Consider the following 27,013-nt stretch of genomic DNA (forward strand, 5'->3'; position numbering starts at 1 on the left):
AATGATGTTGGTATTTGTTAGTGGCTGTGCAGTCATAGGTGTAGAGTGAGTACAGGAGAGGGCTCAGTACACACCCCTGTGGAGCACCAGTGTTCAGTGTGATGGGGGATGAGGTGATGCTGCCCAGTCTGACCACTTGGCGTCTGTCAGACAGGAAGCTAAGGATCCAGCTGCAGAGGAAGCTGCTCAGTCCTAGATCCTGCAGTTTCCTGTCCAGCTTCGAGGGAACGATGGTATTGAATGCTGAGCTGTAATCTACAAACAGCATTCTCACATACTCTTCTCCAGGTGTGACAGGGCAGTGTGTAGTGTCAGGGCTATGGCATCATCAGTGGACTTGTTGTGGCGGTATGCGAGCTGTAGAGGGTCCAGTGAGTCGGGTAGTGCAGAGCAGATGAAGTCCCTGACCAGCTTCTCGAAGCATTTGCTTACGATGGGGGTCAGGGCTACAGGTCGCCAGTCGTTCAATGAGGAGATGGTGGAGGATTTGGGTACAGGGACGATGGTGGCCATTTTGAAGCAGGCTGGGACTACAGACAGAGAGACTACAGACATTATTATTGGCAAGAAAGGAGAGATGCAAAAGGTGAGGGAAGGGGGTCATACAGAGAGACAAAAGGGGAAAGAATGGTCCGTGACCATGAGAAGCAGGGGAGGTATATGAATTCAATTCAATTTTATTTATATAGTGCCAAATCACAACAACAGCCGTCTCAAGGCACTTTGTGAGATAAGGTAGACCCTACAATAATACATACAGAGAAAAATCCAACAATCAAATGGCCCCCTATGACCAAGCACTTTGGCGACAGTGGGAAGGAAAAAGTCCCTTTTAACAGGAAGAAACCTCCGGCAGAACCAGGCTCAGGGCAGGGCAGGGCCATCTGCTATGACTGGTTGGGGTGACAGAAAGAAGACAGGATAGAAGGCATGCTGTAGAAGAGAGACCGAGATTAATAACAAGTATGATTCACTGAAAATATGAGACACCTGTAATAAACAAAATGGAGAACGGAGAAGTATTTCTGAAGACTACTTAAAAAAATGACAAGAAAGCTTGACTAAGAGAGTTCAGGCTGTGCTGAAGAATCAAGGACTTGGAATTGACTTTCAAGCTTATTAGAATTGTACAAACTCTGTTTTTGCACCGCATACTGTAGTTGCATATATGTTTGCATCAATTTTCCATATTCCATGATTGGTGATTCAAGACTTTTGCACATCACCATAATCTGCATTAATATATACCTAAAGAATTTGTGAATGAAGCAACTTTTAAAAAAAATTGTCACATTTTCAGTTAATACAGATCTTGAACAGAGCTGTCAGTTTCTTGGGGCACATATTCAGTGTTAATACTAATGATTATGCTCATATTCACTGTTCTTAAGTAGTCCACTGAAATGTGACATGAAGCTGCTGCCAGGACATAGAGAACTGTCTGCCACTTACATGGACTGTGGAGCATCTGTGCTCAGCTTTGAACAATAAATCTCTAAAATCTATTTGCAAGGGCGTAGATTTGTTTTTGTGTTAGTCATTATTTTCTTCAATCTTTGGACAACTTCACCTAGGAAATAAACAAGATTGACTAGACCCAGGGTATCATAGGTTAGCGTGCTGAACAGGAGGCAGTGTAAGAGAAAAACACTGAAATTTTCTGACACCTGTTCACAGCCTTTGCTACAGAAAGAAGGGTGACTGGAGGTATCGGGTGATAATTGCTAGCTGTAAAACTGAGATGGCATCAGACTTGCAGGAATTTGACAGGGAAATTGCTGTGCCAAAAGCAGAAAATAGAGAGAACGAAGGTGGGGGACGTGGGAGAGGTGATTGACAGTTGAAAGTGGTGTGCTCTTATTAAAGCTGGACTGAAATCAATGCAACAGAAGTGTTAGCATTCAGAAAGCAGGGCAGTGTACAAAAACTGGACAGCATACAAATCACAGAAGTCAAGTTCACATCCTGAAAGCTGCTCCTCAGGTGTATAAATGTATTAACACTCAGACAGGTGATGTGTCTGTGCACATAAAAATGTAACATTTGAGCTGCAGCATGAGCAGGACTCTGTGGCATCAATGTTTCATACATTAACCGTGTTGTCTTGCGTAGCGATAAGCGGCGATAACTGAGGAGAAACATGCATTTGTTTAGTGAAAACTGGATGCAGTGAATCATTTAACAGGCGATTTCATTGACAGCTGTGTGGACTCTAAAGGACAGTATAGATAACCGTGGGAAATCCAGTGGAAAATCCTGACAGCTGTTTCACTAACAGCTGCCACGGTGGAGCTCTTTCTGCATTTGTCCTTCCCTCTCTCTCCGAAATGAGTAATAGATACAATAAAGAATGCTCTTGGTTGCATTGGCAGAATTTCCCATTAAAGCCAAAGGGGCAGAGGCGAGCTTCATGCTCAAATTAATTGTTTCCCTTGGCTTTCAGTGACAAATGGAAGGAATTCTAACAAGAATTTATAGGGGAACCTGAAAAATGAATTCGAACAAGTGTGGAAAAGCCGACCAGCTACACCATACTGTAAATGTGCAGCTTGTTGGGATGTTAGAACCTGTGCCAGCTCTATACAGCTGCATATGTGTGTTGTTTATTAATGCACTTTTCCAACAAGTGGGTGTGCAGTTAAAATAAAAAGACCAAGTTATAAAATAAGATGAAAAAGTTCTAGCACAGAAGCATGTGGACGTATACAGCAAATATAGAAATGCAACTTAACAAGAAAGAAAAATTATGTCAACTGGAACCAAAGTCTGCCCTAGTTCTCTTGCACTGATTAGACGGGTCAAGGTTGGGGACTGGTTTGTGTTGCTGTAACAACTCTGCATCACTTGCTGGCTGCCATGGCAATGCATCAAAAATAGAGTAGTGGAAAATGATCGTTGGCTGCTCGGTGGGTGTGTTGGTAGGTTGATGGCACAAAAGAGAAGCAGACACACATCACATCATATAATTACTTCAGTCAGACTGCTCATAACCTCAAATGATTCAGTTATTACAGCAGAAGTAGTCAGATATCGGTGTCTAGGCTCCGAGCTCATCTCTCCTCGCACATGTTACACATAAGATTGGGGAGAGATGAGTAAATGTCCCCCCTGAAGCCGACAAATGGATGCTGGGGCAGTGGAGGGGTTGAAACAGCAGGCAGAGATGAAGGGAGAGGTGGGAAGTGTGCAGCTTAAATAGACAGCCAAATTGGGAGGTTGTGTTTGGTATATTATGTGACTAGAGTGAGCAGGTTAAATGTGTTGCTTACTTCACTCTGGCTAGCAAGCTTTGCTCCATTTATCACATCCTTATAATTAAAGGTGACAAAGAGGAGAGCATTCCACTACACAACTACATATTGGGATATGCAATAAGAATTTGCAGCCCTTCGTTTCCCAAATGATGTCCCTCCTTATTTATAATGAACCGCTATAAGGTTTGGCTTTGAGAAAATGCAAGAGAGGGGCTTCAGCTACCACTTGCCGATTACACTGCTGATTATTTTAGATTTTTTAATCCACTGAAGGCTTAGCGTGTGAAATGGCAGAAAATGAACACGACAACAATACGACAGATGTGATGTGGCTTCCGTTCTGATTTCCTTCTTAAATTGCATTCTTGCCTTAATTTAAAGTACTCATCTGGAAGTCCAGTCCAGTGTCTTTTAATTATCATTTTCAATATTATTATCATTGTTGTTTACAGCAAGAATCAACTCAAGAGTTTAAAAGCTTAACCAAAATCCCCCACAGTGATTATTCAGTTGCTAATCTTTCTTTAGAGCCAATGACGTTAGGCAGTTTAACTCACATTTCCTCATGCAGCCGCCTTCTTACAGGACGAATAAACATTGCAGTTCTAAAAATATTTTTGTTTAACCAATCCGCCAGCAAGAAACACTTTCTATTGTGCTTTTTTTGTGTCATTTCCCAGACACGGGCGAAATGTGTCCAAACACCCCACTGAGTTTAAACCTTAATGAGCAGGACTTAATTAGTCTGTAGCCTCAGTTGTCTCTCTCTCAGTCATCTACACTGAAATATTGCTGTGATGCAAAATTGTGCAACCTGACATTTTATATTGAGCTTAGTAAATGTGCCACAGATGCGCGATCATCCAGTACAGCAGCAATAAACACAGAAGACAGCCGATATGACAGGAGTTTGTTTATATGAGGGGCCTGTTTCTCTGCTTAGTATTCTGCCCCCGCTCTTTCAATCTGTATGCTGTCAGTCTGTTTCAGCATTTCCAGTTCAGCATAGTGACATTTTGAAATGTATTCACTTCCAATCAAGACACTCAGAAACAGGGGACACCAAGTCTTTCGTCCCCCCCTTCCCCAAATGTTCGCCCTTGTCTGTAGTGAGTGAATGTCTGAAAGACAAATTACGAAAGAAGAGCAGAATCAAAGTAAGAATGAAAAGAAAGGGAGAAGAGAAAGCAGAAATAAGGAAGAGGTTAAATGAGATGGCTTGAAGTGAGTGGATCAAAGAGGAAGATTAAAGATATCGATGCGGTTAATGAGACTAATGGCGTTCTTTTATCCCTATTTCTCTGTTTCTCCAGGTCTTCCAGCTGAAGAGGAAGTGAAACTTCTTGTTGGACATGGGAGCTAAAAGTTATGAAACACTGCACAAAACCAGATACGGACATTTGATCATGAAATAACCAGTTTCGTAGCTTTGCTGGAACCAATGATTTGCAGTTTAAAGATCCAGAGACACTTAGACATTAACATCTGCTTTTTAGAAATACAGAAGCATAACTTTCTCTGCAGGTGAGCAAAGCAGGTGTTTTTAGGGCATCTAACGAACATGAGCAGGGCAGACAGCTGGCATAAAGTGGGCGCTGCAGGGGTCCTAACCTTAGATTACAGTTTAACAGATTAGAGCTAAGCAGCAACCACCTTAAGCTCACCAGCCCCATGAAACTCACGCTTCTAGCCAACAGAGCATGCACAAAAACATCTGCACACAAACACACACTCACTGGCACAGCTGTAGAACACAATTAAATTAGTGCATTTGGCAGACTGTGTGCAAACCTAGCTTTGCACCATACACACATTAAATCACAGGCATAAAGATGTGCACATACACACATAGTCTGGGGTAGAGGACAGATGCTACGCCCTCCCCTCCTCCCGTCATCCTCTCAAAGCCAGCTGGAGAGAAGATGAGATTTGGGGCTGATTGGTTTTGTCTATTTTTCCATCACGCCCTGTGCGCCTCACTCCATCCACCACTTTCGCCTTTCCACGGCGCAGCCTCATCCATGGACAAATAGTCATCATAAAAATCTGACATCTGTACCAGTTTGAAATGAACAGTGACAGGACTTCTTGACTGATTTTTATTTCTGAACTGTGGATGCCAAATTGGTGAAACATCAGTGAAGTGATAGAAGGAAATGCTGTATTCCTTTACAGCGTGTGATGAAAACTATCGCAAAGGGTTCTTTTTTATACACTTCTTTTTCATTACAATTTCATCATAACACACAAAGAACTGAAACTTTCTATACTAACTTTTAAGACATTGTGTTTGAGGAGAGCGTAAAGAAGAGCCACATCAGAGGAGAGCTTTAATCTTAACGCAGTTGTTCTCAGTCAAGTAGCTCAGCGTTCCTCAGTGGCAGATTCAGACAATGGAGTGAAAAAGGTAAAAGAAAAAAAGGAGAGACCTTGAAAGAGGGTGACACTGGGCGAGGTGAAACTTGATAGAAAGACAAAAGGAAGAAAATAAAGGAAAAACTGGATTTTTTTTTTTTATTGTCAAGGGTGGCTAGAGCAGTGATGGAACACCCTTCAGGGCAGACCACCTCCCTTCTGCTGCTCCTCCTTCCTTCTTCCCTCCCTCTCTCCACCGCTCTCGACTAGTCTGCTGGCTGTGTTTGGCTACGTCGCTTCAGTGCAAACAGAGAGACGGAGGGAGAGAGAAAGCACAGCGCTGCGGCCAAGCTCAACATTCACACAGATGGCAGAGGAAACGAGAAAGACCTGCCGCATCCAGCTGTTGGATTTCACTGACGATGGATACTGCAGTTAATCAAATAAAAAGAGGCAGGGAAAAGTGACAGAGATCCAGACAGAGGAAGCCAGGAAAGGGAAAGTTATAAAGTTCAAAAGAGGAGGGAGTGGACGAAAGATACAAAGGTGCAAATACGCTGGGATTGTACTCGAAGCTGAAAGAGAGATCACCTCACACTGAAAACAAAGGACCTCTGAAGCAGTCTGGCTCCAGTTGTGTGTGATTCAGCGGCGACTCCTGTGTGTGTGTGTGTGTGTGTGTGTGTTCGTGTCTGTTCAGGCGTTTCAGTGTGTGAGACAAGTGCATGGCTGTGGAGCAGTTAGAGAGAGAATCCAGCGGGAGACATAGAGAAAGCGTAGGAGCTCCGGTGAGCGAACAGCTTGACTGTGAGACAGATCGACTCTGACACTATCCTTTGTATTTTTGTGTGTGTGTTTGTGCGTGTCTTTGACAGACCGATAAAGGGAGTGATTGTGTGGTCCATACTGGCAGCCAGGGGCTCGTCCCAGTCACTGTGACCAGACCGTGGTGGTTGCTTAGTGGAGGCACAGGAGGAAGAGGAGGAGGTAGTTGTGGGCTGGGGACAGTGGCAGGCCCAGGGGTGGGGACATGGCCTTGGGGGGGCCGCATACCGTCCTCCACCCTGCACCGGGACAGACGCTGGGGCTGGGGGTCCTGGAGCGGGGGCGCATCCAGGGGAGCTCCCAGAATCTCAGAGCTCAGGCCTTGGTTAAGTGGAGGGATGGTTACAGGTGGAGGTAGTACTGGGGTAGGAGGTGGAGCAGAGAAAGGAGGCAGAGTGAGATGTTCCCGCAGAATCTGGGTTCTCCTCGGCTCCCTGGTTCTCATCTTTCTCACTTCCCTATTCTTGTCCGTGTCCCTTCGCGGGGGCGTCGGATTCAACTACCTGGAACCACCCGGGTGGGAAGAGTCACGGCGTGTGAAGCTCGTGCCCAGCTACATGGGTGCGCACCGCCTGTCATCACCTGATGCCCCACAGCAGAAGACGTGTGCCTGTCAGCGCTGTGTCGGGGATCCTGGAGTTTCTGATTGGTTCGATGAAAACTACGACCCGGATATCTCTCCTGTTTGGACAAGAGACAATATGCAGTTACCCTCTGATGTCTACTACTGGTGGGTGGTAAGTAACTTTAATCTCTAAAGTTATGTAAGTTAGTAACAGTCTGGAGTGTTTTTCTTTTGTTTTGTTTTTTTCACATCAGCTAAAGCAGTAAATTATTGTAACATATCTCAAAGTCTGGAAAATTAATAACCTCCACAACCAGGGCTCCTACATCTTTGTAAATCTGTACTATATTAGGTGTGGTGACGCATTATTACATGTGCAAGTTTGTTTTGTTCCTGACATCTGTTTGATTTTTTTTTCTCAATATTCGAATAAAGCAAAGAGCCTATGCCCTCAATATACTACAAGTTTAATAGCTTAGCTTCTTTGCATATATACTTATTGCTCCTAATCGGTAAATATTAAGCTCTATCCAAGAGCGTGTCAGCTTAGCACAAAGACTGGAAGGCTGGAGACAGCATGGCATTTCCAAAGTAAACAAAATCTTCTTAGCAGTTCTTCTAAAGCTCACTGATTAACAGGTGTTATCGTGTTAGTTTGTTTGCCCCCTTCTAAGTGACAGCACATAATCCCTTGTAAAACCATTATAGAATAAACATGCAAGATATAAGATTAAGATTAATGAATTTTTAGTTGAATTTTGAACACAGCCTGCGTAGTTGATTCCACTGCTTCCTGTTGTTATGTTAAGTGTCTGGCTTTATAATTAACATACAAACAGAATAGTTTGTCCATACGTGATTGATACAATGTGATGTTAATATTAGCAGGGTTTGTGCCTGCCAGAGCTAAATCTCACACTGCTCCTAAGCACTAGAACAAATGCTACAGCTGTTAAGTTAGTTAATGTGTCTTATTAGCATACCGTTCTTGTTTTCACACATGTAAAAATACTTTAAATGATTGTTTTTTAAAAACGTAGTCATAAGGAACCAGAAAGAAATGTTATGAAGTTATACTTTGTCCATTCTTGAGCTATTCGTTCACTTGTGTTCATTAAAATGCCGACTTATCCCTCCACGAGTTACAGCAGCCACAGTTTTCCTGGCAGAAACCCTCAGTGTCATACAGTCTTTAAAACAACTTCATTAGGTAAACTTATAATGTTTACAATGGTTTCATTTGATTGTTGGTATATTTACATGTGAGCAATTAAATAATTTAAAGCCAGGATCTGAATTCACTTTCATAATTATTCATGGAAAAATCCAGCAATAGTAAGGGCAATAAGTTCTCCACCGCCTGTCTGAGCTCTTAGCCCTTTATCTCAGTGTTCCAGGGTCAGATGTCCCTGACTGGAAGGGAAATTGGTATCCAGTGCATGCTACCACAAGTTCATGCAAATTGTAGAAGTTTCCAAATCAGAAATTTAAAGTTCTACTTATAAATGCTATGCTGCGTTTTTTGTATATGTGGTTTAGTTACTTGTTTTGGAGTAAAACACCTGGTTTGCATACTTCACACTAAATCTGCAGACTGTGTTTGGGTGATTTAATGTTTCTAACTTCATAAAGCGAAACACAATAATAAGATCATGTATTATACTACAGCATATAGCATCATTCTCCTCTGAACCACAGTAAACAAAAATAACTTTGTGCCACTGTCTGGAGCACTATCAAGCACTTTCTATTTATGTATATAGAGAGCGTGGGGAGCTGCAAGTTACATGGAAGACATAAGTTTATAGAACACTAACACAGGGGGAGTAACACATAATAATCTTGTCCTCCTCATCCTGCCTCATCTCTGAGCCAACCAATCCCCCTCTTACAAGTCCTACATGCTTCTCAAGTATCCCTGCCAGTCATATGTGATGGTATTTGTGGAAAAGTGGAACAAATAAACAAGGTTGGCCTCTGGGTTTTCCTTAAAATGTTTTATAGTAATGTGTAAAAAACAAACAAACAAACCCCAGAATGAGTTTTTTTTTTTTAGTCAAGTGTGAGACACAGGAAGCACTTAAAGGATCATTATGTAAATGCCTCCTTTTAGTTTGATTTGTAACTATTTACGTACATGCGTTGTCTCTCTATGTCCACTCAAATCTAAGTGCAAATGTGTTTGTGTGCATCTGCAGTAAGTGTCATCCAGTTTAGTGTCCTTCAGTGGCCGGGTTAGACTCTTATTTCAAAGCCGAATCCTCAGCTAAGCTCTGAAATGGCAAAAAACTGCAAACACAGGCCAACAGCTGCCAAGTCATTAGGTCACACAGGGTAACAGGGTGGTGATGAACTGGCGTGGGGGGGGAGTGGATAGGAAAGGAATGGGCAGATCTAAAATACATTTATATTAAATTATATTAATTTAATTATATCAAATGTGGTTTCTGAATTTAATTAGTCCAGAAATGTAATCATCTGCTTTTAATGGACTTCCAATAAGTCACATTGCTTGACCACTGTAGGCAGTCATTTTAATGAACGACTTGTGTTGGTTACACCACGTATGTAATGTTGTTATTGCTTGATTTCTAATATATAGCATATACCTTGTGTGTTTGTTTGGCACCATGAACTCCTGACCTTGAAGACCCCTTAACTTGAGGTCTGGAGTGTAGTTTTGGCAGATATGTTAAAATCATTGCTAATGCTAATGGGGAGGACTCTACCTATCTTAAAATACCTTAACATTTAAATTTGGAAACTTCATAGAGAGTTTCCATATTTTTCTCTAAATTTAGAATGTTCCTTAAAATATTGTAAGAATGAACATAATGTAAATTATATTTATTAGCCTCCTATGAAGGCAAAGACAACTCACCAGGCTTTGGAGAGATAAGTGTTGTAGACAGGCAGCTGTCCTTGTTTCTGAATTACTGCAGACACAGTGAAAAGTGCCAGTTTACGTGTTGTCTGCATAAATTTAGAGTAGAAAAATGTCACAGCACCCTGAATGAAGCTTAACAATTTGCCCAGAGTGATCACAAGGCATGTAAATAATTCAAATTCATGCGGCCTCTCCTGCAGAGGGTACTGCGGAGAATAAAAACTTGACTAGAACTTAATTAGAATATTATATCTGTTTGAAAAGAGAAACCCTGCATATCACAGTCAAGAATTGTTGGACTGCTGGAATTAGTTGTGCGGAAATTTGCTGAGAATTACAATCGCAGACATACTCCAGAGTCTTTAATTGAGTCATGCGTGAATTCTGACTTTTTCAAAAGAATTGACATCAAACCTAAAAGGTAAGCCTTATTTAGCAACTACACAATATTTATTCTCTCACACTGCAGTCAGCAGATTTCCACTCTCTAATCAATACATCCATTTTAACTTAACAGGAATTAATGGATGGCTGGGTGGAGAATGGAGAGAGGAATGGCCACAGACCTCAAGAGTAATAATGGCTTGCTGTCTAGTGTCTTGCCTGCTGTTTATATGGTTGTGTTTCGAGCTAGTATTATCTTTGAGCGCTGTAATGTAAAGTAAGGATGACTTACAGTCCTTGCATTTGGGAATCAGAAAACAGAAAAAGACATTGTTTCCTGGTAAAGACTTTTATGAGGCAGACTTCAGCAATTCACAGTAGGGATCATCTGTGTAGCTGCTCCCTAGTCAGTTACCTCCTTTTATTTCTTCTGAGAGAACCTCTTCAGTCCAAAAGTGATTTGTTATGGGAAGTCTATGCACCCGATGCAACCAGTGAAAAAAAACACTTCTCCTTTGTTATTTGATTTGTTTGTTTTTAGTATTGGTCGACTTTCTTTTATTCCCAAATCCAATAGCAGCGCTATAAAGAAATGAAAACAAGCGATTAATGCGTATTCGTGATTGGACCTCTTCAATCAAACCTAATGTGCAAATGTGTACTCCTGCCTCAGGAGAGGCACAATGCAAGCACGCAGTGAAAGAAACATTTTAAGCATTTCAGTCTGTTGCTGTAGACACAAACTCTCTGTAATGGGCTAAGTTTCCATTCAGCTTAAACACTCCCAAGAAAATCTCCAGGACTCAGACGATTGGATTCCAGAAGTTTTTACTGGGCACTTTTGTGAAACTGTAAACACAATACAATGAAATATACTGTAAACACAATACAATGAAATATACTGTAAACACAATACAATAAAATATATGAAATGTATTATAGATGCAATAAGCTCAAAGCATCTGGCTAATTATCACAGCTTGACAGCCTAGCCGCATAGCTTATATGAGACACAATAAAGTTAACCGAATAACAGACAACGGTTCAAAACGCTTCACCGCTTAATTGTACAAAATGAATTATACTCACAGACTATGCCTTAGCGAAGAGAAAAGGATTAATCCTGTAACGGCGGTTGAATGAGCCCACACGCTAATATCCCGAGTCACACAGTAGATTCACTTTCTGACTCTCAGCGTAAACTGCTCTCGTGTTGTCATGGTTACGAAAATACACACACCGCTCTAAGCTACGATAGTGAGATAAAGAGAACACAAAGAACACATTTCTGGGGGCATAACACTCCCCGCTTGGGGTCTTTAAGAGCCCACATCAATTGGCAGAGTCAGACTTTGGAGAAAGAAGCAGAACTACTTCTGTAATGGGACGAGAGAATCCTCTTCTATTTCAATCTTTAACGACATCCACTTCGACTCTCCGGACCAGACCGTCCTTCCCTGGAAAGGCTTTCGTGATGATGCCCATGGGCCACTCATTTCTCTCTGCCCGATCATCCTTTAAGAGAACTACGTCCCCTTCTTGAAGATTCGGCTGTTTCCCTTGCCACTTGTGTCGAAGTTGCAGTGTTTTGAGGTATTCACGCCTCCATCTGTTCCAAAACATGTCTGCCAGGCCCTGAACTTGTTTCCACTCCTCCCTGAAGAGATCTGCTTCCTCGAACTTGCCTGACGGCAAAGGAGGCGCGGAGCCTGTTTTGAGAGTCAGGAGCATGGCTGGTGTGAGGATGCAGGGCGACTCGGGGTCGGATGACATTGGAATGATCGGCCTTGCGTTCATAATTGCTGCTACCTCGGCCATAAGCGTGGTCAGAACCTCGTGCGTCAGGCGAGACTTTCTCTGTTCAAGCAGCATGCAGTCCAAGATACGGCGGGCAATGCCTATCATCCTCTCCCATGCGCCACCCATATGGGATGCATGGGGTGGGTTAAACACCCAGGTGCAGCTCTGTTTACTGAGGTACTTCTCCACCCTGTCGAACCCTGAGTTTTCCTTGTCCATCCCCAGCTCACGGGAAGCGCCGACGAAGTTAGTTCCGCAGTCCGAGCGTATCTGCTTCGCGGGGCCCCTGACCGCAAAGAATCTCCTCAAGGCGTTAATAAAGCTGCTGGCACTCATGGCTTCGATCACCTCAATGTGCACTGCCCTGGAACACATACACGAGAACATCACCGCCCATCGCTTGGAGTTCGAAACTCCTCCTCTTGTGCGGCGTGAAACGATGCCCCACGGTCCAAAGACATCGACACCTATGTAGGTGAAGGGAGGTGCTACTTGTAACCGTTCTGCCGGCAGGGCTGCCATCCGTTGATGTTCGGCCTTCCCTCGCAGCTTCTTACAAGTGATGCATCCGTAGAGCAGACTGCTGATACAGCGTTTGGCTCCCACGAGCCAAAAACCTGCGGCCCGAACGGCACCTTCAGTAAGATGTCTCCCCTGGTGTTTTACTGCTTCGTGATAGTGGGACACAAGCAGAGTTGCGAGGTGATGCCGGCCAGGAATGATGATGGGATGAGTCTCGTTCATGCCTAAGCCTGACTGCTCGATCCGACCTCCTACCCTGAGTAGTCGATCCTGGTCCATAATGGGATGCAATCTCCACAAGCTGCTGGAAGATGGTATGTCGACTCCAGAACCGATACACTCGAGCTCTTCCGCGTAGCACTCACCCTGGACACTCTTTACGATGCACACTTTGGCTTTCAGCAGCTCCTCTTCTGTAGGACGACAGATGTGCCAGCCTCGACATTCGCCCTGCGTCGAGCGAGCGAAGGAGCTAGCTACGTGGATCAAATGTGCGATGGCTGCATGGAGTGTGCTGAACTTGGAGAAGCGTTCAAAGCGTTGAGGGCGTACCACGCCTTTAGCAACATGGGTGAGTTTCGTTGTCACCTGTGGACGCACTTCGGCATCGATGTCGGGGTCGACAAGATTGTACGTCTCTTGAAGCTCGGATGGATGCCCTGATGCGTCGCAAAGAAAGGCTGGTCCTTTGAGCCATGGTGTACTGCTGAGCAGGGCTGATGCTACAGCTCTTGACCCAACGTCAGCTGGGTTAAGATGCGTTGGAACGTACTTCCACTGGCCGGGACAGGGTGACTGAAGGATACGTTGGACCCTATTGTGTACGTAGACATAAAATCTCCTTGACTGGTTATGGATGTATCCCAGTACGACCTTACTGTCTGTGTAGTAGGTGATGTTGTCATACGTTGTGTCCATCTCTGCGACTATCATCTCGGCGATCTCGACGGCGAGCACAGCAGCACAAAGTTCAAGTCTAGGGACAGTTAGGCTAGGTTGGGGAGCCAACTTCGATTTCCCAAAGACAAACCCAATCTCAGTTTGTCCCTGCTTGCCAGTTACCCTGATGTAGGCTACGGCCGCTATTGCTCTGACGGATGCGTCGGCAAAGACGCAGAGTTCTCTCCTTAGGGCTCCTGTGGTGGAGAGGGACGTATAAGGCCGTGGTATTTGGAGCCCCTCCAGGTCTTGAAGAGACTGTTTCCATCTAGTCCACTCGGTCTCCATGTCTTTGGGAAGGGGTGCGTCCCAATCTTCCGCTTGCAAGGTGAGTTCTCTTAGGATCCGTCTTCCATCAACTGTGATGGGTGCTAGAAACCCTAGGGGGTCGTATAGACTGTTCACGGTCGAGAGTACCCCTCTGCGGGTGAACGGCTTCTGATCGATCTCGATCTGGAACGTGAAAGTGTCCGTGCGCATGTTCCAGAACAGTCCCAGGCTACGCTGGATAGGCAGATCATCGATGGAGAGATCCAGGCCATTGAAATCCTGAGAGCGATCCTGGGAGGGGAATGCTCTGATAACCGCGGAACAATTTGATGCAACCTTGTGCAGCCTGAGGTTGGAAGCCGCGAGCATCTTCTGCGCTCGCTGGAGAACTGCGATGCCTTCTTCCTCTGTACTGAAAGACTTTAAGGCATCGTCGACGTAGAAATCGCGGTCGACGAATCTCCTAGCATCGCTGCCGTAGTCGGCCTCTGCTGCCTTAGCCGCCCGCCGCAGGCAATACACTGCGACGGCAGGCGAGGGGCTGTTACCAAAGAGATGCACCCGCATCCTGTAATCCACGACGTCAGAGGTAGGGTCATTGTCTCTATACCACAGGAAGCGGAGAAAATCCCGGTGGTCTTCTTTCACGATGAAGCAGTGGAACATGTGCTCGATGTCGGCGGTGATCGCAACCTGTTCCTTCCTAAACCTCATAAGAACACCTAGTAGGCTGTTATTAAGATCGGGACCACTGAGTAAGACATCGTTGAGCGATACTCCCTCATAGGATGCACTGCTGTCGAAGACCACGCGGATCTTGTCCGGCTTCCGGGGGTGGTACACGCCGAACAGGGGCAAGTACCAACGCTCCTGACCGGGTTGCAAGGGAGGGGCAGCTTCTGCGTGCGCCTTCTTGAGCGTCTTCTCCATAAACTCTAGGAAGTCGGCTTTCATCCGTGGTCGTTTTTCCAGTGAGCGCCGAAGTGAGACGAGGCGTTCGAGAGCCTGTTTCCTGTTGTTAGGGAGTCGCTGCCTCGGTGACCTAAACGGCAAAGGTGCGACCCAACTGTTGGAGCTGTCTTGGCAACACTCGGCTTCCATTATCCTTAGAAACTCCAAATCTTCCCTGGATGGAGCAAGTTTGTGGTCGTTGGGAGTGCGAGCGAAGACGGTTTGCCCCAAATTGTCTCCGATTAGCGTCGTCGGGGTTCGCGCTGGATGTTGTTGATAGTCACGTGCTTGTTCAAACACCTCTGTTACTTTCATCTGGCTGTTACATGGCTGGAGATGGCTTGTACGACCGTTCCCTAGAACGGCTGTTTTGTAGCTTCTCACCTCCGGTGGTCTGTGAGCACCTCCGAGGCACACGTCTCCGACGATGACCCATCCCAGGTCAAGCCTTTGGGCGAAGGGAGCATCTCCTGGGCCGCTTATTTGCTCTCGGACCTTGTGGACCCGTAAGATATCTCTGCCCAGTAAGAGAAGAATGCTGGCGTCTGGGTCCGGAGGTGGTATCTTGTCAGCGATGCGTTTTAGGTGGGTATGATGATAGGCCACACCGGGGGTGGGAATCTCCGCGCGGATGTTGGGAATTTGGTTACACTCGAGGAGTGTAGGCAGAGAGATACTCAGTTTCTCGTCCAACGGCTCTACGGTGTAGCCGCTGGCTCTCCTTCCTGATGTCTCCGTACGTCCCGCGCAGGTCTTTAGTGTGTATGAGTACGAGCGCCCGGGGATCTTGAAGGCTTCGAAGAACTCTGACCGCGCGAGGGAGCGATTACTCTGCTCATCCAATATAGCGTACATTCTCTTGGCTTCCTCTCTTCGTCCGTTTGGGAACACCCTGACGAGACAGATCTTAGCACACGCTCTAGCACTCAGACCTTCCCCACATACCTGTGTGCACGTTGCGTTGACCTCCTGGTTATCAGCTTTGTCCTCCTCCCCGCTATCCTCTGAGATGGAGGGGAACGATTTAGATTTCCAGGTAGGTGGGTGAGGGTGGAGGGCTGTAACGTGGGCAGCGCTACCACACTCGGTGCATGTTATCTTGGCTGTGCAGTTCTTTGCAAAGTGTTCTGTTGACGAGCAACAGCGAAAGCAGACGTAGTGTTCTTTCAGAAGCTGTTTGCGATCATCTAAGCTCTTCTCGCGGAAACCTCTGCATTTCCTCAGAGGATGGGGTTTTTTGTGCAGGGGGCAATGTTTATTCGGGTCAATACGTTCCCTGCTTTCCTTAGACTCGAACTTGGCAGTGCCTGAGACTTGTGTTTTGTGGGTGTGAACGGACGTCTTCGTGGGCCTCTCCCATTTATTCATTCTCTCGTTTGGGGGGCTTGGCGTGAAGAGGTTGAAACTTGGGTCCGTACGTGCTTTCGCCTCGGTGCGGATGAAGTTCACCAACACGGAGAAAGGTGGGAAGCTGACGAAATGTTCTTGTTTGTATCTCGTCCCGTGGTATAGCCACTTTTCTTGTATGCTGTATGGAAGTTTCTCGATGATGGGCTTAATTCCTCTGGAGGTATCCAAGTACGACATGCCCGCGAGGTAGCCATCTTCTTTAGCGGCTTGTAGCTCTGACAACAGGTCGGCTAGATCCCGGAGTCTCCGTGGATCTTTTGTCGTGAGCTTTGGGAAGCTTTCTAGTTTGCTGAACAGAGCTTGTTCGACGGCTTCTGGGGAGCCATATAGTTCGTCGAGGCGCCCCCATGCTGAGCACAGTCCAATAGTTGGATTCCTGATGTTGACCGTTTTTATTCTTCTTACCTGCTCTGTTGACTCCTTTCCCAGGTGTCTGGTTAGGAGGTCGAGTTCTTCTGCAGCAGACAGGTCTAGATTGGCAATGGCGTTCTGGAATGATGTTTTCCAGGCCCAATAGTTTATTGGCTGGTCGTCATATGCGGTGAGACCTGAAGTCACCAAGTGGTTACGAGCGAGATATTTGATGAGGTCAGTGGTTGTAGAATGGTCGTAATCACCTCCGTAGAGTGTCCCGTGGATGGGCTGATGCGTGGGAAACGTAGAATCTCGTTTGGGGTTCTGCTGTAGGAGTGGAGTTGGAGGGGGGTAGAAGGGTGACTTGGAGCTCTGTCGTGTTGGTGCGTCGCTTCTCCAGGGGCCCTGAAGAGCTTGGTGTGGCGTAATAGCAGCAGGAGCGGCAGCTTGGGTCTGAGCCGCGTTATGCGGGTGAGTGACTGGCTGAGAAGGGGGAAGGTTATTTTCTGTAGCCGATAGACCCTTGGCGCTCAGGCTGGCCTGTTCGGAGACAAAGGCGGCTACGCGCTGGTCTTTGACAGACTGGTGGACCAGGCTGTTAACTTCGCTGCGTACTTCGAGACCCATATCCTGCAGACCAGCTACTAGGGAGTTCGCCTCAGCAACGGCGGCATCCCTTTCTTTTTCATCGATTAGTGCGTCGAGGCTGGCTTGAATACGTGCTTGCTCCACTTTAAGCTCGATTTCTCTTTTTGAATGTGCCGCTCTAGCTTGCGCGGCTTCAGCCTTTGCTTTTGCCATGGCAATGGCTATGCTGATTTTTGAGCCAGACGATGTACCAGATGAGCGACTGCTCCTTGAGCGCACACACTCTGACTGGTTGTCTCCATTTCCTTTGTCAGCATTGCTACGTTGTGACATTGCGTGTCGTTGGGTCTCCAGTATCGGGAGATGTCGGCTGCGGCGAAGTTTTCCGAGGCTATATTGGAGGCTGCTTATCTCTCGATAATGAGTAGCTCCGTACAGCGGCGATCCTCGTATCCCTATTAGCTGCGTTGCAGTCTTTTCACTGTAATGGGCTAAGTTTCCATTCAGCTTAAACACTCCCAAGAAAATCTCCAGGACTCAGACGATTGGATTCCAGAAGTTTTTACTGGGCACTTTTGTGAAACTGTAAACACAATACAATGAAATATACTGTAAACACAATACAATGAAATATACTGTAAACACAATACAATAAAATATATGAAATGTATTATAGATGCAATAAGCTCAAAGCATCTGGCTAATTATCACAGCTTGACAGCCTAGCCGCATAGCTTATATGAGACACAATAAAGTTAACCGAATAACAGACAACGGTTCAAAACGCTTCACCGCTTAATTGTACAAAATGAATTATACTCACAGACTATGCCTTAGCGAAGAGAAAAGGATTAATCCTGTAACGGCGGTTGAATGAGCCCACACGCTAATATCCCGAGTCACACAGTAGATTCACTTTCTGACTCTCAGCGTAAACTGCTCTCGTGTTGTCATGGTTACGAAAATACACACACCGCTCTAAGCTACGATAGTGAGATAAAGAGAACACAAAGAACACATTTCTGGGGGCATAACACTCTCCAATGTTATAATTGTACTTTTTAAGGTAATTTTACAATTTCTTTTAAAATTTGCACACTGGGCATCTGTCTCTAATTTTATAACAGGGCTAATTTTGAATATCTAATGTGGCTTCTGGAAACAGCAGTGAAATCTTGTTTCAATGGAAAAAGAAAAATTAGAGTTCCTTGGATGCAGTTGCCAGGAAACTTTGGGAGTCAGAAGACGGCTGACATGAAGGAAGCTCGACAGCATCCAGCTATGCTGCCAGAAAACAAACGCCAAAAATTAGTAGCCCCTGAACAACAGCGGTATCGAATGCCAAGCTGGCTCTGGCATCGTGTATGCAGTCAGAGACCGAGGAAGGCAAAGGGATGGATGGATCAAGGAGGATTGAAAAAACAGAGACAAAGACACAATAGCAGAGAGGCAACAGCAAGAGAAACAAAGTCAGAAGGTGTGAAAGAAAGATTAGTGGACTCTGATCAGGGCTTATGATCTGCCTCGTGCACAAGCAACCCAGAGAGAAAAGGAGATGAAGATAGACAAGAGGAGCAGCAGTAAGGCAGAGCGGAAAGGGGAAGTTAAAGAGCAGGAGTTAGACATGCGGGCAAAAAGGCTGATAGAGAAGATGCATGAATGAAAATCTTGAAGACTGAGATCTGTGTTGGAAGAAGCGAATTAAGGGCACTGGTGGGTGCAAAGGAAGGGGTGACAAAGGAGTGTGAAAATGAAGATTGCTGTGTGTGGGAGAGACAGAGAAAAGATGGTTATGGATAGGAGGAGCCATGCTTCAGCTGCCAATACCCCGATGGATATCCATAGGATGCCATAAACTGCATTCTTTGTTTATAGGTTGTTGTTTTGTTTTGTTTTTTTACATTTGTGCAGGTGCTTGTTTTATCTTTTCACGCATGATTGCACATTTGCCTGTGTGGTTTGGCAGATGCTCAAATGAGCCAGGATTTATTTTTTGCCTCTTAATTGGACAACTTCTGTTTGTTAGTTGGTAAGCATCATCATACCACAAAAGGGCACTCAAACCGTGATCCAGAGAAATGAAAAACACTCTTACTGACATGAATAAAGCAAACAATTTTTTTTTCTTAACTGTAAACATGTGGCTTCAATATACTTCATGCCCTTTAAGATCACTTGTCGATGTAAAGCGACTGGTGCCTGCCCAAGAAAGCTTTGAAGTTAAAGGATAAGTTAAAAAACGGGCATTTCGTGAGTTAAAGCTTTAAAAATGAAGGGTGCCTCCATGCTAGCAACACTGAGAGGCTATAATTAGGCACAGCAATGCTTTGAGCTAAATGCTAATGTCACGATGCTAACATGCTGGAAGCGATTAACATTTTAAAATTACCATTAAACCAAAGCAGAGCTGAGGTTGATGAAAATCTGGTTAGTGTTTGGAGGGGCGTTTTTTGTTTTTAAGTATTTGATTAAGTGAAATTTACCAAATCATTTACCAAGAAATTAATATTTTCACATGTGGCAGGTGACACCCAGATTGTTCTGCTGGTGCTGCTGTCACTTTTTTCGCCTATAGATGAAACTAGTTTGCATGCTCAAGGACTCAAGAAGTAGTCACGCCCATGGTCTCTTACCATAGTCTCATGTGTTGAAATGCCATAATTTATTATGAGGACAAACATGCCAAGACGGTTTAAGCGCTTTTTAAAGTTCACCGGTTTAAAAGCTATTAAGGCTTCACATTAAAACGGCTTCAAAAGTCAGCAGCCACAGGTCAGAGGGTAGACTGATACTTCTGTGCTCATTTCAAATGTGCCCTGTAAAATGGTGGAGCGTTTAAGTATGGTAATTTTGTGAGGTGCCGTGCTTTATTTTTTTTCTAAGTGACCTTCCTCATTAAAATTATAATGGACTCTGTTTAAGCTAAAGCGCTTAGATTATTATTCATGTTTTCTGACAAGCTGATGAACAATGCATTAAACCCATTTTCACAGTAGCCAAAGGCAGGAACTTAATCTGAGGGTGTTTTTTTTTCAATGTAAAACACCAGTAGCTTCACATTTATGGTGTTATTTATCCATTAATCCTCTGACAGACAGCTAGCTTAAGAGCGACCTATTGTATCACTCTCCTCCTCTCTTCATCTTTCTCTGAGCTATGTTTAGATCTTATTTTTCCTTTTCTGTGCACCTTTACATTTACCAAATCTTTTTTTTAAATAATTTACTCTGAAACAACCTTTGCTTTCTTTTCTTTTTTAAAAAGATTTTCTCACTCCGCTTGTTTTTGACATGTGGACGGCAATGCCTCAGCTCCTTTGACCACAGTCTGACTGCATCCTGTCAGTCTGACACGTAGCTGTTACCTAAACACACACGCACACACTTAGGCACAAGCATCTGCTTATTTTCTCTTGAATGCAGGCGAGTGCATGCACACACATGCACACGGGCACACAGAATGTAACTAAATTTAAAGTCTCTTGTCAGATATGATTTGTCTGCAGAGGAGAAACTACACATCCTAACTATCTCTCTCTCTCTCTTGTTCTCTCTCTAGATGTTACAGCCCCAGTTTAAACCCCACAGCATCCAGCAGGTGCTGCTGAGGTTGTTCCAGGTATTTTATATTATTAATTCATCTTTCTTTTGCCGTAGTGCTTTCATATCAGCCAAGTCATTAATTCAGACTTCCGTCCAAAGACTGAGTGGAGGGGGAGCAGATTGTCTTTATTTGACATTTGGTTTATCTCAAACCTGGCTCATTCCTCTCCAGCGCGTCCGTATGACTTTTTTATATTCGGACTCTCAAAGCACTTAAAGTGCTTTCCCATAAGGATGTAGGTTTAGTCTGGCTCCCTTAGGGCTGAAGTGGTTCATGTATTTTTCATGGAGATTCTCATAAAGAATTCACCCCAATATTGAGAGCTGCATGTATTTTCACAGTCAGGTCTGAGCTGCAGTTTAGGTCGTTTTATGTGTATTTGTGATGTATTTAATTTCCTCCGTAGCTTCGGTCCAGTCTGCTTGATTTAATCATGGTTGTTTATCACAGGTGATTCCCGGAAGGTCGCCGTACGGCTCGTGGGATCCGGGACGCTGCCTGCGCTGCGCTGTGGTGGGGAACTCCGGGAACCTTCGCGGGGCCAGATATGGCGCAACCATTGATGATCACAACTACATTATGAGGTGAGAGAGACGGCTGCAACGGATAGATGAGCAGAGCAAGACAAAACAGAGTGGATGCAGGGCACTATTAGATAAAAGCACGACTCAAAGAAGTAAAATTATGCTGTAAGACCAAAGCTTGGAGGTGAAGGAGGGAGGAGAGGAGGGAGACAGCTGGAGGGAAGAAGAAAAAAGAGTTTATGTGGGGATTACACTGTATTCTCACTCCGCTCAGTATGTGCCATTAAAGTTCCATCATCATAGCCATCTAGATTGTGTGTGCATGTGTGTACAGGATGGGGGGGTGTACTTACAAAGAAGCAAACAGCAGATATGTGTGCGATAGCAAAAGTAATCCCAGCGTTTGTGTCCCGAGACATTTGAACTTATAGGCTGTGTCTCTGTCTCACACACACGCCCATGCACAGAGGCACATAAATCCTTTTGTGTCAGTCTGCTCCCCAGCTGTTTCCGAGCCGCATTGACGGATCACAAAGCCTGATTGTTCTTAAACAATCCAGCTCATGAGCACAGCTATATGTAGTTTCCTGCACTGCGCGCGAGTTAGTGTCGAGGACACATGCCGGTGCCATGAAACACTCAGCAGGAGTGACTGATATAATGTGTTTTTGCCTGCTATAGGCAATGGAATCCATTAGAGCTGCATTCTCAATAGACCCGTGTGGGCAGCCTGCAACTTCCATCTCCTGCTACGATTTCTTAATGCTGTGCTTTGATTTTCATTTGTTTTTCAACCAGCTTGACCCACAAAAGTCCCCCTCACTATCACCACCCACCGCCTGTCTGCGTGCTTTTTAACTCCTGCTGTGTGAACAACATCTGTTTTGTTCACTGGCATATGGTAAGGTGAAGTCAGTAGCCACCTTTTTAATTCCAAGTGCAACCAACTGTTTACATAAACGGATCACTCCTCCAGACAGTGAGTCACAGCTACTGTAAATACAATGAATGGCTCAAACGCAGCTGAGCGATTAGTTACTGTCTGACTGATTTTCCTGCATATAATATACATTACTGTATACTCTGCATATGTGTACTTGATACAGTGTGACTGTGATAAACGTAAAGTGTTTTCACTGCTATGGGAGCTGTGCTATGATGTAGAGAACAAGTAAACAAACAGTCGCTGAGAACAGCGCTCTATAGGTGAAGAACTTGTTTGTGTGACCTTGAATCAAACTGCATTCAGCAGCAAAACACTGAAACACTGAAATCACCTCAGCTGTAAAGTGTGACAAACTGAGCCCATTTTCTTTTATGACATGCTTTATTTTTACTTTATTTAAGTTAAGCACATTTTAAACAACTGTATTGTTTGCTCTCAAACTTATTTTATCAGTTACAAAATTGCTGAATAACACGCAAGCTGATATCTGTATACCAATATATCTGCCATAGACCCATAATAGCCTAAATTAGTATCTATATTGAGCTCTATGAGGTCATGAAGTCATTCTTCAAGAAATTGATTCCAGCAACATGAGCAGGAATTGCATCAGGAATTTGGCAAGTCAGTGTGAAATTAAATCCATGTGAAGGTACTCTGGCACCAGTTTGAGTCCAGCTGGAGGTAAAACCCAAGGCCTCACACACCAATTTCTAACAGCCTGTGACCTGATGATGTTCACCTCTCACGCTGTTCCCCCGTCACACTCTCTCCTAGGATAAATCTGGCACCCACAGTGGGCTACGAGGAAGACGCGGGCAGCCACACCACTCACCACTTCATGTACCCAGAGAGTGCCAAAAACCTGGCAGCCAACGTCAGCTTCGTGCTCGTTCCCTTCAAAACACTGGATCTGGTCTGGATCACCAGCGCTCTGTCCACGGGCCAGATTCGATTGTAAGACGAGACACGTGCACGCAGATATGCATAAGCATGGATTAAGACATGTCAAATACTGCTTGCAGCACAGGGATGTTGAAACTTGCCATTTGACTTCAGGGCACACAGACACACAGAAGAGTATCTTTGGGGAATAAATAAAATTTTCTTAACACACATGCACTGACACGTGGAGTGGAGATGTGAGAAGCCAGAGAGTTTTTGGGGTGGAACAATCTGCCAGCTGTCAATCATCCAGAATTCATAGCTCCAGCAATCACATAAAGTGCTGATTGAATGTAGTCAATCAATTTCTCTCTCTCCCTCTCAGTACTTACGCTCCAGTGAAGCAGTTCCTCCGAGTAGATAAAGACAAGGTATGTATTTTCATTGAGTGCAATTAATTTTGGCCATTTTCTCACACACACACACACACACACACACACACACACACACACACACACACACACACACACACACACACACACACACACACACACACAAAGAGGGAACCTGGTCTGCTACAACTGTTTCGCCCCATTCCCATTGTTGATGAAGGATTACAGTTGGATTATAAACCCTTCCTTTGTTTTCACTAATCTGCTCGTTTTTGGGTATTTTTAATCCGTGAAAATAAATAAACTCAGACTAATCCCTGTCATGTGAAGACTTGGCAAATATCTTCGCCTGGTCAGAGACTCAGTTTTAATTTATTTAAAAAAAATTTTTTACAGCATCTTTGTGGCCGACACAAAATTATAGATTTAAAAGACTTACTCCCCCACTGTGGGTGGGGGAGTAAATGGGGTTCTAAGCAGCCTCTCTAAGCCCAGTTTGTTGCAGACTTGAGTATCACCTAGAGGTAGATGATAAATTTCTAATTACTATTCATTCCCTTAAGAAGTCCTTGAATCTTTCACAGTGATCAGAACTGCAGGGAGTATTAAAATTTAACTTGTTCTGTGGGACCGGTGGAATATGCAGCGTCTATAATATGCACGGGGTTATCTTCCCTGTGTTAAAGTGCAAACATCTGTTTAACAACCTTCATTTTGATGAGGAATGAGCTTGAATTTTACTCAAGTTGGAACGATGTGGCTTTGTAGTTGAAGCAGAGGTCTGCAGGTCTCGCTGCCCGAGGCGGTGCTTTTAAATAAACAAGAAATTCCACAGTTTTCTTGTAGGACTTTTGCTTTGATTTCACAGTGAATAAGACTTTATCTTATGGTATCTTCCCTTTCTCTACATGTCCCTCCATGACCCAGGTCCAGATCTTCAACCCAGCATTCTTTAAATACATCCACGACCGCTGGACTAGACATCATGGCCGCTACCCCTCCACTGGGATGCTAGTGCTGTTCTTTGCTCTGCACGTCTGTGATGAGGTCTGTTCTTCTTCTTTCTCTCTCTGCATTTGCATCAACGTGGCACTTGTGTCCTATGTCTTGTTTTAACTTCTGCTCTCCTCTAGGTGAACGTGTTTGGTTTCGGTGCAGACAGCCGTGGAAACTGGCACCACTACTGGGAACAGAACCGCTACTCCGGAGAATTCAGGAAGACCGGCGTCCACGACGCAGACTACGAAGCCCAGATCATTGAGCGGCTGGCCAAAGCCGGCAAAATCACAGTCTTTCCTGGAAAATAACCAGCAAACCAGCCTGCATATATCTAAAGTTTAGTGTATATACAGGCTGCTTTACATCATGTTTTTGCTTTCACTTGCCTGCACAAGTTTAGGTTCTCAGCTGAAATAAAACCAAATGGCTACGGAAGACGAGACAAAGTGATCACAGTTGGTACTCAACACTTTACTCCGTTCACTTTCCCCTCATATTAAATGAATGCCCTCTGTTGAGCTGCAGGTCGCATCTGTTAAGTAGCTACGAACAACTATTGTGTAGATCCAACGTGACTCTTTTCGCTGCTCTAAAAGTGGGAGTTGAGACTCAAATTAGAAGCAAAAGGCTCAGGATTTCACGTGGGCTGCGTTTGGACTGAAAGTCAAGGCAAAGGACAGTACAAACACAGGTATGAGGGCCCATGGAGGAAAACCTAACCAATGACAATAAATACTGACTTTGTTTGCAGCGTGGAGGATGCTGGAGAAGGAAACGGAGGAAAAACATGTCCCACTTTTGGACTAAATCCAGAGGAAATATTCACCTTGGATTCAACCTAATCCTCAATAAATAACAGAGACACGCCATCATATGTACTGAAAAGACGACAGTAGCTGAACGGTCAGCGTCTAGAGAAATGTTGTTCTACATCGTTTGTTGTTCCCCTTGTTAGGTACAGACCTTCAGAAAAGGCTGAGGTTGCAGACGCAAAAGTGTAATGTTGGACATTTAAAGGACGCCAGAACTTAAAAGGCCACTTCATAAACAGTTGTTCTTCTCAAATCTTGACAATTTTCACTGTAAACTCATATTTATGTGGTTTCTACTGGAGAAGACAGTGTTATAAGGACTTTGTCTGACAGTGATGGGTTGTAAAATGGTTCCTTAAAAGACAGTGTGTGATTGCTCTGGGTTTATAGCATATGACTGTCCTCTAAAGTCCCCAGAGTCCTTACAGTCTCAGCAAGGCATTAGCACCATGCAGCTGACCCACAGAAGCACAATGGAGACTTTTGCCTTTCAGCCATTCTGACTCAGAAAGATTACTGCAGCACTAGCACCGCATCCTGCTTTTAAATGCCACAACAACCACAGGCCCCTGCTACAGCCTTTATTCACATTCAGACTCGGAGAGGAAATGTTCTGGGAGAATGACTGTGGTGAGGCCAAAAGCCCATCTCCGGGGATTTTATGTTTGGATGGAGGCATGCTGGTGTCTGGGCCCCGAGTTTAATCCTCATGTGGTCTGTCCAGGTCTAATTTGGGAGAAGAGGACTAAAAACAAAGAGCTGGGGCTTGTAGAAACAGACTGACAAAGCCGGCATGAGAAGCAGAAAACGAAGAAGGCGTCGCGTCGCTGCTGTTTATGTGCAGCCGCTTGCACAGTGCTACTCAAACTCACCGCTCTGGTTTGGAAAAGATGGAGAAGCTAAGACTTCTGGCAACCTCCCACACCTCAGTGGAGTTAGAAACTGTTCGGAGCACTTCATCCCAAATTAAGGCCCATTTAATGGAGTGAAAGAAACCTCCACCAGATATTAGAGTTATTAACTCATAAGTAGCTCAGCATCATTAACCACTAGCTCCAGTCCCTCTTCAACCAATTAAAACTTTCAGCTGTGTCTGGAGGGGGCGGAGCTACCAGTCGCCTTACACTTGACCTCTCTGCCATAAAACTGCACATCCTGTCCCGTTGTTTTCATCGTGATGACATCCCACCCCCCCGCAGAACGCAGAGTTCATGCTTAGCTTTGTTTGATTTGAGGGATATACAGGATCACCTTAGAAAAAAAATGTGTTTCTGTCACCATCAAGTAGTAGTGATTTACTTGTGATATTCGCCATTGTTAGTTGATATGTCTTTAACAAGAAAACAAGCAAATGATAGTTTAGGATGTGCTGCTAGACCATTTCTAGAGGAGAGGTAGATGGGCGAAAGTATTTGGTTTAAGCTGAGGTTGTAAATTCATCCTTGGAGATGTGGTCATAAAGAGGTGGAGGCTGAAAATGAAAGGTACTCAGGGTTCCTACGCAGGTCTGTAAAACATGAAGAAAAACTGGCAGAGTGAACTCAACTCGCTCTTCACTCGCACCTAATGCAGTTATACTGATTTGAATCATTATCGTAAACGCAGCATTTGTACTGAGAGCTGTGGCTTTGAAACTTTATGTGCTTTTCTTTGTTTTCTTTCATATATATAATGTTACAAATATGGATGCCCATATTAAATATTGCCAAATTTTCAAGTAATAAGGTAAGCTTCTATAAAAGTAACTG

General features: G+C 44.6%; 1 protein-coding gene and 1 long non-coding RNA gene across 2 annotated transcripts in view; both read left to right on the forward strand.

The window, feature by feature from the left end:
• The window catches only part of LOC145429667 (uncharacterized), a 42,246-nt gene extending 37,123 nt beyond the window's left edge, over positions 1-5,123 (forward strand). Inside the window, exon 3 of the long non-coding RNA XR_013909935.1 lies at positions 4,568-5,123. This is a non-coding gene — a long non-coding RNA (uncharacterized LOC145429667). The remainder of the gene's footprint in view (positions 1-4,567) is intronic.
• A 1,372-nt stretch (positions 5,124-6,495) lies between these two features.
• st3gal2 (ST3 beta-galactoside alpha-2,3-sialyltransferase 2) lies at positions 6,496-24,792 on the forward strand. The gene is made up of 7 exons (XM_026176897.2): positions 6,496-7,171; positions 20,663-20,722; positions 21,158-21,291; positions 22,955-23,134; positions 23,448-23,493; positions 24,382-24,501; positions 24,588-24,792. The coding sequence occupies exons 1-7, from the start codon at positions 6,773-6,775 to the stop codon at positions 24,759-24,761; spliced, it is 1,113 nt and encodes a 370-aa protein (XP_026032682.2). The 5' UTR covers positions 6,496-6,772; the 3' UTR covers positions 24,762-24,792.
• The last annotated feature ends 2,221 nt before the right edge of the window (positions 24,793-27,013 follow it).

This window comes from Astatotilapia calliptera, chromosome 7 (genome assembly GCF_964374335.1).
Source record: "Astatotilapia calliptera chromosome 7, fAstCal68.1, whole genome shotgun sequence".
NCBI classification, from domain to species: Eukaryota; Metazoa; Chordata; class Actinopteri; order Cichliformes; family Cichlidae; genus Astatotilapia; species Astatotilapia calliptera.

What these genes read in the sequence shown, in the direction of transcription:
- st3gal2 (XM_026176897.2), top strand. Translation starts at nt 6,773, where the DNA reads ATGGTTACAGGTGGAGGTAGTACTGGGGTAGGAGGTGGAGCAGAGAAA. An exon ending in TGCTGCTGAGGTTGTTCCAG is followed by an intron (nt 20,723 to 21,157) that starts GTATTTTATATT and finishes TGTTTATCACAG; the next exon opens with GTGATTCCCGGAAGGTCGCC. An exon ending in GATCACAACTACATTATGAG is followed by an intron (nt 21,292 to 22,954) that starts GTGAGAGAGACG and finishes ACTCTCTCCTAG; the next exon opens with GATAAATCTGGCACCCACAG.